Source organism: Lasiodiplodia theobromae (assembly GCF_012971845.1).
Source record: "Lasiodiplodia theobromae strain AM2As chromosome Unknown scaffold_19, whole genome shotgun sequence".
Classification (NCBI taxonomy): Eukaryota; Fungi; Ascomycota; class Dothideomycetes; order Botryosphaeriales; family Botryosphaeriaceae; genus Lasiodiplodia; species Lasiodiplodia theobromae.
The window spans coordinates 20,952-35,453 of record NW_023336398.1 but is presented as its reverse complement, the minus strand read 5'-3'; the positions used below and the strand labels follow the sequence as shown (position 1 = coordinate 35,453).

At 55.6% G+C, this 14,502-nt stretch overlaps 4 protein-coding genes across 4 annotated transcripts; 2 read left to right on the top strand and 2 right to left on the bottom strand.

The window, feature by feature from the left end:
- Positions 1 to 2,670: 2,670 nt before the first annotated feature.
- On the top strand, positions 2,671 to 4,230 carry LTHEOB_6501 (uncharacterized protein; the record flags this gene model as incomplete). The annotated part of the gene is made up of 1 exon (XM_035515765.1): positions 2,671 to 4,230. One exon carries the CDS (start codon positions 2,671 to 2,673, stop codon positions 4,228 to 4,230), a length of 1,560 nt encoding a protein of 519 aa, XP_035372536.1.
- Positions 4,231 to 5,551: 1,321 nt separating this feature from the next.
- On the bottom strand, positions 5,552 to 6,943 carry LTHEOB_6500 (BZIP transcription factor; the record flags this gene model as incomplete). The annotated part of the gene is made up of 2 exons (XM_035515764.1): positions 5,552 to 6,020; positions 6,186 to 6,943. The coding sequence occupies 2 exons, from the start codon at positions 6,941 to 6,943 to the stop codon at positions 5,552 to 5,554; spliced, it is 1,227 nt and encodes a 408-aa protein (XP_035372535.1).
- An 86-nt stretch (positions 6,944 to 7,029) lies between these two features.
- On the bottom strand, positions 7,030 to 7,461 carry LTHEOB_6499 (Bzip transcription factor; the record flags this gene model as incomplete). The annotated part of the gene is made up of 1 exon (XM_035515761.1): positions 7,030 to 7,461. The coding sequence occupies one exon, from the start codon at positions 7,459 to 7,461 to the stop codon at positions 7,030 to 7,032; it is 432 nt and encodes a 143-aa protein (XP_035372534.1).
- Positions 7,462 to 10,212: 2,751 nt separating this feature from the next.
- LTHEOB_6498 (Sh3 domain protein) lies at positions 10,213 to 13,695 on the top strand (the record flags this gene model as incomplete). Its single annotated transcript, XM_035515760.1, has 5 exons — positions 10,213 to 10,240; positions 10,299 to 11,594; positions 11,648 to 11,721; positions 11,773 to 12,121; positions 12,176 to 13,695. 5 exons carry the CDS (start codon positions 10,213 to 10,215, stop codon positions 13,693 to 13,695), a joined length of 3,267 nt encoding a protein of 1,088 aa, XP_035372533.1.
- Positions 13,696 to 14,502: the final 807 nt, after the last annotated feature.

The following is a 14,502-nucleotide window of genomic DNA, read 5'->3' as shown; positions in this document are numbered from 1 at the left end:
TCGGGGATGCCGTGTGGAGTGGGTAGGGAGTGAGGTAGGTACCTACCGGCCTTGTCCCTTGCTTCGCTCGAGCGTCAGTCTACCTTTTTGGTTGATGCCTCGAGGCCTCTTCACTTGTATGTTCTTATCAATTTGTTTGGCATAGATGAATGATTGACGAAAGAGCAAAGTTCCTTCATTTTCTTCTGATTTCCTTTCCTCACCCACATTCCCGCTTGGGGCTTATTCCCTCAACACATATGAAAAATTTTCATGTACTTTTCTGTACCGTCCAAATTTTTGTTCTTTCTCATTCCAGCTCGCCAATAGAAGGATAGTGCAGGTGGGGTGCGTGTGACATTGTCCCGTCATACGAAACGCTAAATGGGGGAGGCAAAAAAGAAAAGAAAAAACCACCAACCAGTCTTCGTTCTCACAGCTCTTCCCGTAGAAAGAGAGAAGGAGGCAAAAAAAAAAAAGGAGGCCATGTAATACGTGGATGGTGGCACCCGCTAGAATAGGGTTCGGAGGGAGGAAGTCCGGGTTCCCACGCAAGCAAGCTCCCACCTTTCCTGCCACCACTATCTGTAGCATGTGATAAAGATCGACCTTGTCGTCAAGTGTAGTACAACATGCATTGTAAGATATGCTTTTTGTTTTCCAAATCTTCTTCGGCGGTGGCGAAGGTGGATGCTTTCTCACGTTTCCTCTTATCTTCGAAGGAATCCCAGAAACGTCACCGCCGGCAGCGGGATACGGGTACGGGGGTGAGAGTGGGGAGTAAGAGAGGGGAAGGCGGAAGAACGCCTCGAAAGGCCGTCGTCCGCCATAAGGCGGTTTGGCTCTCCACACAAACGCGCAGAAAGAAGTAGGATTACTTTTAAGCTCGAGGCCGCGGTAAGCCATTGGGCGGCAGTTGTAAGCATGGTTTTCGAGACACGCGGTCCTCTTGCTCCCTTCTACACGGTCGGCCCCGGCGATGGCGGTGTGTCTGCAAAGTCGTGTATGGGGGTGATGACGATTGGGTGGGGATGAGGCGGAAGAGCAGGGAGAGGCTTAGCACGTGGATACGGGCTTCTAGAGCGTAGGATACGAAGATAGGATCTCGATGATCATAGCTTCGTTTTTGGTCATCGTTCGGAAGGAGGGGGGAAACGAAGAACAGTGGAGCACTGGCTGCTCGGGCTACAGAGTGTTTTTTTTTTCTTGCAGGACCACATTGTTATGCGCATTAGCTATGTACTGGTCAGCCGCATGAGTCGTGCAGCCTACTGCTCTGGTCTTCGCTTATTTGAGGAACACGAAGGGGAGAGATATTGCGCACAAAGATGGCGAAATTTGGAGGAGAGGCTGCCCAGAGACGAGGCTCAGGTCTCGGAAGTCAGCGCGCGTGGCGAGCAGCCATGAGGATGGATGCACGCAGCCAGCCAGTCAGACAGCCAGCCGCGCCACGGCCGCGTCGACAGACGAGACGACCACGCAGTGATCAGCGGGGCGCCGGCCAGGCCCACATGCAAGCCTCGGACGATCGGCAGCGAACCAGCGCTACCTCACGCCCGCCTGCTGCGGTTCACTTCCAGGGCTGTCGGCAGCAGCTAAGAATAGCACTCCACACACAACCACTGTTACGAGCCATGTCTTCTGATACTGGCCGCAGGCTTGCCTACTGGCTGAGTACAGTCGGCAGCCAGGTTGGCTGTCGCACCGGAGCTGCTTGACGCGCCTCGGCCGCGCACGAGCTCGCTCGACTCGCCAACAGCTCCATTCCATTCGCTACCGTTCTCCTTACCTTGCTCGCGCATCAAGCTATCTGAGACACGGCCTCTTTTCTGCTCCTGCACAATACATTGCTGCCGAAATCCAGGGCCCGCTCCATTGGGAGCCTGACGGCTGTATTTATCGTCAAGCGCGGAGCCCGTGTGTCGGGCTCTGGGAGGGAGTGGGGGGCGCTGGTGCGGCGGTGCGTTGGGTAGGCCGGGAGCACGGCAGCGGGCGGGTGTGACGCTACGCTGCTGTAAGCTGCGCCAGCCCGTCTGAGACGCAGCGCATGCGCTGGATGCCAGGGCTGAAAGCGGGCGCATAAAAAGAAAAAAACACCTCGTTGAAGAAGACGGCAGGCTCTGTTGAGCAATGCTGCGGGGTCGGGGCACGTCATCCAGACGAATTGGCGGGGGAATGTGACGAAAGGAATCGATAACAATCGTATTTTAAGGGGACGAAGTCGGGCCTTGTCGCTGGCGTGAGGTGAGCCGCAGCCGTATGGTGGGCAGGTTTCAACGCACGGGGGTCCCATTGTAAGTGGCTTCGATGGTGCGCGGAACGGTGCTGAGCAGGGGCCAGAGCGAACGGCGCCGCGCTGTCCACGCCAGTGACAGCTGCTGGATCCTGCCCGTATCGAGCATCGCCGCGAAAAGCACATATCCTCCTGTTGTTCCCTCTCCCGCCCGCTTCTCAGTCTCTCCGCCCACGCTCGCTCTGCCCTGCAATATCGCTCTCGCTACACAACGCCAACCGAGGCAACCCGCTGCCTTCTGCCTGATCGGGCCTGCTGTAAGCCCACCACCTGCCGTCTGCGATCACCCTCCCATGCCTGACTCTCGCGCCATGTAGACATTAGCCGCACCATCGCATATCAATCACACCTGTCCCGCCCTGTGAGCCGCGTGTGCCACTCTTTCTCCCTCGTCCGCCATGCCGTCTCTCCGGTCCTTCGTGCTGCTTGCGCTGCCGCTCGCCAATGCCGTCGTGCAGGCGCAGCCAACCGGGGACTCCCCTGCTCTTATCGAAGAGCTGCTCGACGTCCTCCCTGCCGACCGCATCCCGGACGCGCTCCGTAGCCACGAGCGCCCCGCCTTCCAGGATGCCAAGTACGAGGATGACTGGACCCAAGTCGCGGCCCTGTACGAGGCCGATGCCGCCCAGGTCGAGCAATCGCTCGAAGCCGCCGCCGAGCAGCACGAGCTGAAGAAAAGACAAGACGAGAACGCGACGACCAGCGCTGCCGCCAGCGTTGCGTCCAGCGCCCCCGCAACTTCGGCTTCTGCCGCGACTTCCGCGTCTGCAGAGAGTTCTGCCCCCGCAGAGAGTTCTGCAGTTCCTACCACGGCCGCGCCAACCAGCTCTGCGGTCGTCGAGAGTACGTCCGCACCGTCGAGCACGGCGCCGGAGACGACGACGTCTGCTGTTGAGACCTCTGCAAGTACGTCCAATTCTTCCCCGTCGTCCGCTGCCACCTCCTCCGCCCCCTCCACAACCGCCGAGCCGTCCACGGTTGAGTCTTCCCCGACTTCATCTGCACCCGTGACCAGCACGAGTGCGACGACGTCGGAGGCGTCTACCTCAGGTGCGTCCACGTCCAGCACAGCTGCTGAATCCTCCCCCGAGCCGTCTTCGTCCGGCAGTGCCGCGACGACCGCCACTTCGGATGCCTCGAGCACTTCTCAGTCTGCCTCGAGCACATCCGAATCTGGGGCTCAATCCTCCACCCAATCTTCTTCGCGCAGCGGCTCATCCGTGTCTTCTCCAGCTACTTCTGCTACTTCTTCTGCGCCTTCCACTACTACTGAGACCGAGACTTCTTCTACGATTGTGGAATCAAGCACTAACCGGGAAACCTCTTCATCTACAGCTGCACCTAGCACTGTCGAGTCTACTGTGATTTCCACAACCACTCAGGAGCCCACCACTACCGAGGCCACAACCACTGCCGAGACAACGAAGTCCTCCACCGAGGCCGTTGTCGTGCCCGTCGAGGTCACCACCACTAACACTGCGGGCGAAACTGTCACCCAAACTTCCTCCGCCGTCGTTGGCGCCACCGCCAAGGTGACGACTACCAACAGCGAGGGCCGCACCACCACCGCCGCTGCCATCATCGTCGAGACGACCGATGCGGCTGGCAACACCGTCACTTCAACCTCGGCTGCCAGCGCTTGGAAGCCGACGAGCTATTCCTCCGGCCAAGTCATTACCCGCACCAATTCGGCCGGTTCCACCTTCCACACGACCTACACGGGCGGCTCCGTTGAACAGCCCGTCAGCTCGCTTGTCCTGTCCACGACCACGCTGCCCGACGGCCAACGTAAGACGATTACCAGCTATGCCACCGTCAATGCCGCAGCTGCTACCGCCGGCTCGAGCGCTTCCGGAACCGCCGGCGAGCCCAGTCTGCAGAGTGGTGCTGCTCAGCGTTTCGCCGGTATGGAAGCTGCTGCGTTCGCTGGTGTCGCGGGTCTGGCTTGGCTGCTGTAAACGAAGAGCATGTTTTTCCCCGTTCGACGACCTTACGGCCTTGTACCTCTACAAATCTGTTTTGACCGATTGAACATTCTGATCTTTAATCATTCGCGAGCACTCCTCTCCGTCCTGAGAGGGTGTGATGTCGTTCCTTCTTATGCATAGCAAGGCGGGGTTCCGGCGCAATCTGGATTTTCTGCATCGTTTCCACACTCCTTGGGTTGGGAAATAATGGCAACTGCATTTTACAAGCGAGGAAACAAGGGAAAACGGTAATGGCAGAGGCTTCATTCCTCTGATGGGTTGTTTTTCTAAAAGTTCTGCTTTCTGAACTACACACGCACACATGCACCTGCTGCATCTACATCACGACGATTTACGAGAAAAATTAGACTTTTCCTTTTTTTTCTTCGTGTCAGCGAAGAAGAGGAAGAGATCTGGTTTTGAGACACACGGACGCCGGTATCTTTGACGTCATGACGATCCTTACTAATAATCGACTTTGAGGAAATGGAGGGTGTCAGGCAGATAATGTTATTGATATAGTGGCGTACAACCAGGAGAGCATGAAAAAAATAGAAATTGTTATGTGCCTACTTTTGAGCTTGTGGTGATCGCCGGACTTTCTTGCAGTGATAGGCCCTTGATATGAACATGTTTCCTTCGGCATCGGCGTGTCTCAAGTAAGTCCGTTCTGTCTGCGCAAGAATGCGGACTGTCCGGGCTATGGCAAGGACTTAGTTCTTTATCCTCCTGTGGCATCTGTCCGTGTTTCGAACATTGCATCCAAGAAAGAAAGTAGCATCATAGCCTTCATTCCAGCTCTCTATTGTAGACACTGCTTTAAATGGGAAGCAGATGGGTAAATTTGGAAACAACCAGCCAACCAGTCACATAACTCAGTCGAGCGACAATATCTTTAAAGACCAAATCGAAGAACATCATTTCTCGTAAACCTGCCATGCCATTTTGCTCTCTGCCTGTAGTGAGCCCGATACGTGTACAAAGCACAAACAAGATACCCCCGCCGTGCTTTTGTTATGCCTTCGAGAAAGCGCTCAAATTCATGAGGAAAAGGAGCAAAGGGAAGGAAACAATAAGAAGATACATGATCGTCGTTCAAACAAATCCCTTCGTCGCTGCTGACCTCCCGTGTCACATCCCCGCCCTCATCTTCCCTGGGTAACCTTTCTGCTGTTCTCTCTCCACATCCTCCACTCGACTCTGGTTCGTCTTGTCACGAGTACCTGCGGAACAAACGTAAAAACGTTCTCCTCTACGAAAGCACTTCGTAGTGAACAATTAACTCCCCATTTACAACAAAACCCGGCAATGCTCATTGCTCTACGATCTTCACGTATGCTGCCAGCTCCGGAAACGCGGCCCTGAACTGGGGACCAAGGCTCCAGTTGTCGATGTTGCGCAGGTGCGCCTCGAAGGCTGGGTTGATGACCCACTGGTCCTCATCCTCCTCGGCGGCGGCAGCGGTGCCGTTTCCGTCAGCGTTGCTGCCATTGCTGCTGCCGGCGCTGCCCTCACCTTCCGCCACCTTGGGGGAACCTTCGGGGGTGGAGGAGGACGAGGTAGGAGCGGCGGGTGCGGGGGATGCTTCGGTAGCGGGGTCGACAGGGATTCCGCTTGAGGTGGTGTTGATTCCGCTTGCCGCGGCAGCAGACGAGGCGTGAAGGAGACAGTCACGGGGATTGTGGGGCCAGTTGAGCGAGAGGGAGGTGGTGTAGGGGATGAAGAAGTTGTCGAAGGGTTGTTGCGGCTGATCTGTTATGATGCGGTCACGGAGGCGAGGCCTGGAGGGGATAATGTTAGTAACCATGCAGGTCAGAAGTGGATAAGGGTGATGCTATTAGGGGCCTGCCAAAGGGCAGGGAGAAGATTGATTGCAGGCTGTAAAATGTGTCACATGGACAAAGGGGAATCAAAGACGAAGCTGAAGGGTTTAAGAATGTACTCACCAAGGTATATAGTCATTCCATACAGGGTGTGGGGCGAAAAGCTGACTTGGACGTGGGGTCATCCAGTCCGGCAGGCGCTCGTAATTTTCTTGGGTGGGTTCGATCTGCCACCGCATCAACAGAAACATGATGTACAGCACCGCGACCCGCTCCGGCAAGCCTGAGATGTCGGGGAAGGTGCTTAGAATGTCGGTGAAGACTTTGGACAGAGGATGCGACTGATTTTGCTTCTCCGGATTTAGAAGGTAGGAAAAGTCAGGATATGCTGGTCCGACAAGGCTTTTGATTGGAGCACCTTCAGCCGCCTGGGTATGTCTCTCAGCCAGGAAGTCAAGCAAGAGACTATCCAGAGGACATGTTGCGTCCAGACTGCGGGGCAAAGTGTTCCAGGCCTCCAGCGGGCGACCGTTAAAGTCCAGACCAGAAGACTGCATGCCTGCAGATCCACCATGAGGTACACCATTATTCAATTTAGCGCGGTTGTCCAAGAGGAAGTTTACTCCCAAGCGCTCGTCCGAGTTTTGCCCAAATTCGAGGTCAGGATGTATGTTGCTGCGGGGCTGGTCGTAGGGCGGCTGCTGCGGGTGCCATCCGCGGACATGGCTGGTTGGCGGCACTCCGGGGAATGCAGAGCCCCAATTGCGACCATTGGCGCTCTGGCTGGTCGGCGAAGACGGGCTGGTCTGGTCGTGAGGCGGTTGCGGCTCCTGCACCTGGGGAACGCCGTGGTGGTAGCCGCGCTGGTCGGCGATTTGCATGTGCTGCTGGGCTCGCGGATCGGCGGCATCGTGGGGCGGTAGCTGCAGCGGACTGCGCTCGGCGGCGGCTGCCAACTCTGCACCGGTCAGAAGTCAGCAACAGCAATTTTTGCGGCAGCGAACGGGCCAAACGTGCCATTGAGGCCGTGAGTGCCTAGGATGGGCTGGATGAGGCTCATGACTGACGACAAGCGGCGGCGGATGTCGTCGTTCTCGGCCTGGACGGCCTCTTTGGCGCGCAGGGCCATCTGCAGCTCATGGTAGGGCTGCTGCGACTCGAGCTCGCGGATGCGGTTGTTCAGGCGCTCGATCTGCTGTTTGGTGCGCTCGCGGATGGCGCGCTGTGCCTCGCGATCATTCTGCCTCTTCCGGGCGAGCTGCTCGGGCGTCAGGTTGGCAACGCCGCGCGACGAGGGTTGGCCCGAGGTGCGGCGGCGTTTGGGCGCAGGCTGAGGGATCGGGGTGGTGTTGGGGGCATTTTGAGCTGCGGCCGGCGGGCTTTGAGCTGCTGTGTCCATGATGCGAAGATGGGCGGAGGAGGGTGCAGCTCGTGTGGGTGAGTCGTGTCGAAGAACGGCTGAGCCAAAGAGACGGAGTTGACGAGTCAGGCACGCGTGCCCTGCATCTCGCTTACCCCGACCTGGTGGCGGTGTGCTCGCCAGCGCGTCCTCCGCGAACGGAGCCTCTCTATCTCTGGACTCTTCTTAACCTCCACCGCCTCGACTGAGTTGTCACCGACGCAAATGTCCTCAACCTCATGTAGACACGCATGTGCTGTCGAGTTCTCGGGCGGGGCTGCTGCGGAGAATCGTTTCTGCAACCCTGCTTTACACCCTGTCCGAAACGCTTTAGCCTGGCAGGACTATAGTCTATCTCCACAATGTAGAACTCTCGGCGAGGAATCATCTCGAAGCCTGAAACTGACGACATGACTTGGAGCAAAGTCAAAGTGCTGGATTATGCGCGATAGGGTTGACTTTTGGTTAGGTGGTTCGACTCAGCGCAGAAACTTTCAAGTATATACGTAGACTCGGAAAGGCCATTTACACAGTACTGGTGCCAATACCCAGCTTGACTCTCGAGAGGAAAAAAAAAATTAGAAAGGGACGTCGCGTAGAGTGCATGCCCACCTGTTCTATGGCAATCCCTTGTGGGGCCCAGTAGTCGCGAGATTAGACATTTATATTCGCTTGCATGTGATTGACTACCTCAGAAACAATACTTTGTCGATTACCATCTTTAACGTCAATCAAGATGGTATAAATATTATAGTATAGAATATTTAGCAAAGTAAACGAAAAGCCCGAGTTTCTTATTCGGATGTCGCAAGAGCTGTGCTGCTCTTCCCAAAAACTACTAGACAATCACCTCCCGATTGAGATTTCGGTTCGATGAGATACGTGACCGGAGTTTCTTAAACGCCTCCCTACTCTTTCCTCTAAACATAGTGCCGCTTACTTCCATATGCGTTACAGAGAGTGATTATCCCCACCTCCTGATAGAATTTATTGCACTCTGGTCTTGTCGATACTTAAAGTATACCCTAGCATCTTATCCTTTCTTGAGCTTACATCTGAATCTAGATGTTTAAAGTGTCCACGTGCGAGTAATACAATGCCCTTTGTGCGACGGACTTGGGCAATGTAGAACTTTTGCAGATAGCACTGCTCTTACCGACATCTGTCGATATTGGTTCACCCCTCACGCTTAGGATGCCAGGTCCTCATTGGTGTATAGTAGTAGATCCAGGTCAGCATTGCTTATATCCGCCTGATGATGAAGTGTGTTACATGCTCCAGCTCCTCTCATGGCAAGAGCTGCAGAGGTCCGATTGATGATTGGACGGTCAATCACTGTACTTCTAAGCTGAGCACTGTCGCTTGAGGCTTGGGCCAGTGCTCAAGTCCGGCGCAGACAGCCCTGCATGCTAGTCAGTATGCAACTAACCTTAAGTGTACTGCGATCGTTTTCGATGCGCCGAAGGAGTCGATGGCGTTACGCTAGGGAGTATGTGAATTCTTGAAACCACGCGAGCAGCTTTCCGGAAGCATTCTGGAACGTGCAAAGATGAAACTGGCGGGGCGTGGAGGGCCTACTGGTGGCAAGAGAAGCCAATCGCAGTCGATGGGTTCGTGACGACTGGCGTGAGAATGGTGACCAGGGGAGCGAGCCAATTTTGACAGTGTCTGTCGCACATCTATTTTTTGCCTTTGGTCTTTTCGTCGCGACGAAAGCATCATGCGCCTCAATAAACAGGCGCTCTAATGGACACGCACTCGGCCAGATGCAACGATAACGTGGCTTCGTATAGCGGGCCGCGACGTCCGAAGTTGAAGGCAGCGTGCGTGGACGCATGAAGCGAATATAAGTATGTAAATTGAGCTGGTCGTCGATCATGGTGACGTGCGTGTTATGGGGCCGACAGCGCGGCGGCAACAATCAGGGCCCAGGAACGAGATGCGGTGTAACGGCGCAGAACACCTGTCGAAGGCCAGCTGGCCAGTGGCTGGGAGCGCACTCGACAGCGACGTGGCTCAGAGGGTCTGCGGTCCAGCGACGATCCACGGTGGCGATCGGCTGCGATCCCTGCAGGTGTCGGAGCAGAAAATACGCAGGCAGGCGGCTACGGGACGTGGGGACCCTTGGAACTGCGACAGTAGCGCGGAGCACATTCGGGGCGGGTGGCTGATCGGGGACGTAATGCACTAAGCGCGAGGGTAGGGAGCGAATGGACTTCCAGAATGGGGATGTGGGAAATGGCGGTTCGACGATTTTCGGCACATTTGCTGGTGGCAGGGCGCGCGAGGCGTCGATCCGCCGGGCGGAGATTGAGTGCCTTTCTGTTTCAAGAGCGCAAGGGGTTCGCTCCAAAAAGGTGGACACCCTCACTACCACGGCGACACCACGCTGCGCGCCTCTCCAGGCTCCCTCCGCCGACTTCCTTTCGTCCCGCGCTCTTCCACCGGCTGCGAGGAGCCTTGCCCAAACTTACGATCCTTATCCGCGCCGCCACCGCGAGCGAATGCCCCGCGCCTAGGCCCGTCCCGTCGAAACCGCCCTACACCTGCCCTACCGTCGCTCGACCGCGACTTTGTCCTTCTTTCACGCTCCTTCGATCGATCCCGTTTCGCCCCCGCTCCTTTGCCATTGCTGCCGCCGTCCCCTGCAGCATCAGGCCCGTCTGTGCTGCGCTTCAGCTGCGCCCAGTGCCACCCGAACTCCGCCCCGACACCGCGAGCGACCGCGCCGGATGAACAGCAGCAGCCAAAATGACGCGCCCAACCATCATCAGAGCAGGTACCGCGCCGGCTTGCCCCCTCGGCCGGAATGTGCGACGCTGACCCAGCATGCGCAGACACCATTGATTTACAGGACCCCGGTTCGCCGTCCGCCGCAGACCACACCCGCCAGCCTACGCAGCCCGCGCCACTCGGCGCAGGCCCAGCCTCACCGCACCAGGCAGCCGCCATTCGACACGTGGAAGAAGACCGCGCGAACGAAGAGGAGGGGCTTGTGCAATCATGGACCAGCCCCAACGGCACCCATCATGACGACCACAGCGGCACCGACTCCGCTGACGTGACGGACGACGGCGACATGGCAGATTCGGAAACGGAGGATATGGACGACGACATGTTGGACAAGATCTCCAGCTCACCGTCTATCGACGATGGTAGGTATTCTCCGCGCGCTCCAGCCTCGGCCTGGCCGACACGCTCTTCTTCTCTCTACGCCCTTCCGTTACCCGCAACTCCGTCGCAGCAACACATGTATCAGCACTCCAATGTATCGCCCGAGTCCGATCAGGGCTCGTCCTCGCCTTTCACCATAACACCACAACATTTGCCGCTTTCCTATCAGCCCAAGCCCCAGTCAACACCACCAAGATTCAGCACCCCACTCTCCTCTCCGCCTTTCAACACTCCACTCATGCACCGGCCTGCGCGCATGGCTCCCCACCATGGCAGGCCTTCGTCTACGGATCATCATCGTCTGGGTGAGTATACAAGGACCGAACCGACCGCCACCGACATCGGATGCGACGACCCTTTCGACCGCGAATTCGAGGATGGCTTGCAAAATTGCTATCACGAGGATGCCAATCTCTCCGCGGACGAGCTGCGCGACGACGTTGGCCCGCTCCGTAGTGAGCAATACGAGTTGGAATCCCGCGAGTGCAATTTTGGGGGCGATAGGGAGGGCGAGATGCTCGTATTCCCTGCGGATCGCCCCCTGCCGCCCATCCCTGTTTCTGACAGTGCCAACGATCTTCGAGAGCTTTTAGCAACCCGCCAATCGAACCTCTCGCTGGAACGTGTGGACTCCCCGGAAACGATGTCTTGGGAAACCGACAGCAACGCCTCAAGCTTTGACCCGGAAGGGAACGACGACAAAGATAATGACGACGATGACGATGATGATCTTGAAGACATTTTCCTTTCTCTCGATGAAGACCGTCACGACTCAGCATACGGCGGTGAGTGCTTACGCGAAACAGAGGACATCGACTTCGAATTCGTCTACGCGCTACATACTTTCGTCGCAACTGTCGAGGGCCAGGCCAATGCCACAAAGGGTGACACGATGGTACTATTGGATGATAGTAACAGTTACTGGTGGCTTGTTAGGATTGTCAAAGACAGCAGCATTGGTAGGGAAATATGCGCGGACTTGGGAGGGTTACGCTAATTATGCCATGTGCAGGCTACCTTCCTGCGGAACACATCGAAACTCCCACCGAACGCTTGGCGCGTCTGAACAAACATAGAAACATTGACGTAGGTTTTTGTTTTGCTGGTTGAAGACTCGAATCTAACTTTGAGCAACAGCTTTCGGCAGCAATGCTGGGTGACAGCGCCGAGAAGTCGAAGAATCCACTGAAAAAAGCAATGAGACGACGAAACGCGAAAACTGTTCAATTCACCGCACCGACTTATGTTGAGGCATCTGACTACGATTACTCTTCCGATGAAGAGGATGATGACGGTGAGGATTTCGGCGGTGGACCGGTCCATGTCGAGGATGAGCAAGAGCATGAGGAAGACGATGCGCGCGAGACGATGACTGTCGAGCCTCTCAGAATTGGTGGAAAGAAGGACGATGCTGAAAAGAAATCGGACGAATCGAAGAGTGGCGACGACAAGGCGCGCACCAGCGACGAGATGTTCGATCGCCCTGGTTCGTGTTCCACTCTCCAACATCTGAGCAGGTGTGCTAATCAACCTGTAATAGACCAAAAGGTCTCGAGAAACGGCACTGTCAGAAACACCGACTCATTCTTCAAGGACGAGACCGTGGAGACGCGGAAGATTACCTTGACACCGAACCTCTTGCGCGACGATTCCTCAGCTTCTACCGTGCGCTCTGAAGGCAGGGAAAGAGGTGGAAGTCTTGACAGTCTGGAGAAGGAGCTCAAATCTCCAGATAGTAAGCCAAAGGATGACAAGAAGAAGAAAGAGAAAAAGCCTGGAATGCTCAGAGGCTTGTTTGGTCGCAAGGATAAGAAGGCGAAGTCTGCCGACAGTGAGCAAAACGATGAGAAGCAATCCGAGGAATTGGCCCGGGAGAGTCTGTCAAGGGATTCCGAGGAAACGGCCTCGCCAAAGGAGCCTGCAAAGGCTGAAAATGAGTCTAGTCAACAACAGCAACAGCCTGTGAGACAGACGAATAAGGCGTCTAAGTCTTCGGAGAAGAAAACTAACGGTCCCCAGAAATCCCAGCCGTCGGACCCGAACGTCCAACCGGCGAAATCCATTCTCCAGAAAACTGCTTCCCAGGGTGCTGCCGAAGCTACTATGCGGCTGGTGTCCGCCGGCGCAGAACGAAACCAGCAAGCTGAGGAAGACGACTCTGAGGCAGCGGCGCGCGCGCAAGGACAGGCTCAGGCGCAGGCTGAGCTCCAGGCTCGGGCTCAGGAGGAGGCCAAATATCAGGCCAAAGAAGCCGAAAAGGAAGCCGCAAGAGAAGCCGCCGCCGGTCGCGCTAGGAGCGGCTCCACGAGCGCCAAGCAAGCGATTTCGAACATACTGCACTCCAAGTCCAGCGAACGCGAACAAAAACAGGAGAACAAGATGCCGCCACGCGAGAAGGTCAAGAAATCCAAGGCGCGTGCTCCACTGGATGATTTCGATTCGACGCCAGAGTACGAGCAGGATGACCCCTTCGCTGATCCGAACGAAGAAGAGCGGCAGCCAAACGGAGCACCGCAGCAGCAGCAGAAACTGCGTCCAGATGAGACTAATTCGAGAGCGCCGGAATCTCTGGGAGATGTGTCACCTCTCGATACGGATCAACCTCCTGCCCTTATGCACGATACTTCGAGCCAAGAGGAGCCGGATATTTCGCCAGTGTCTCCGTCTGGCTCGCCTCTCAGGGGAGAGCTGTCCATCTCAAGCCCGACCGCGACACGGATTGCACCCACTCCTGGTGCAATCAACACCAATATTCCTCTTGCATCAGCCAATAGCCCCACAACAAACGAACTTCCTTCTGCCGTCTCTCTTCCTGCTTGGTCTGATGCCAGTCTTCGTTCGTACCTCGACGATGGCTCCGATATCCGCGACATGCTCGTCGTTGTCAATGACACTTCAGGTGTCGTTCCAGTTGGTCCGGAGCACCCGATCATGGCAGGCCTCTTCAGCGATGAGCGTAGCAAGGTCGCGGCCATGGGTATGCAACTAGACAGCCTTCTAGGCGATTGGCTGTCGAGAAAGAGGAGGAGGAATGAGGGTGGCAGAAAGCAAAGCTGCTGAATGCTCGCCTCAAGGAATTCGCGCTGATTGTGCATCGGAGGTTCGTTTGAATTTGCTTTATCTTCCGAGCCTGCTTTTTTCAATTGTTTCCCCAGACTCGAGAATTCGTCATTTGAAGGCGTGGGCGGAGTGCTTGCTACTCATACCCATTGTGCATTCTTGACTTTTCGAGGAGGATCCCTAGCTGTGGTGCTTTCACTTTCAGCTGGTGGCCCTTACATTCGAATCTTTGCCTCTTCTACTTTTTTACATTTGTCATTGCAGGGTCTGGCACCTGGCTATTATCCTTTCTAATTCTCCATTTCGCGATACCATGAGCACATTGAGCGCTTCTTTTCTTTTTCATTTAGTTCACTGGAGGGGAAAGGTTAAAAAGGAAGAGCAAGAGCGGAAAGGGAAGGCGATCAGAACTGCTAAGGCTTTATTGCACAGCAACCGGAAGAGCCCCCTTTTGTCCTTGCGACTTCGTTTTTCTCTTTTTCGCTTTTCTCTCACGATGTATGACATGATACACACAACCACACATCAGACACTTAAGAGCAACAGACATGACAAGAAAAGACAAGTTTTTCACTTCTGCTTGCAAGACTTTCTTCGCATGGCCTGTTTGCCTTAGCCTCAGTCTTTTGTTTTCTTGCGTTGTTTTAGTCCCTTTCTTGTTTTATTAAGCTTAGCGATAGTGTTAATACCCTTTCCTCGAGGAGTAGACGGGGTTGGGGTTGTCAGGACTCAAATATTTTCTTCAACTTTTCTTTTTTTTTTTCTATCTCTGGGGACTCGTCTCTCGTTTCGTGGGTCTCCTTGATT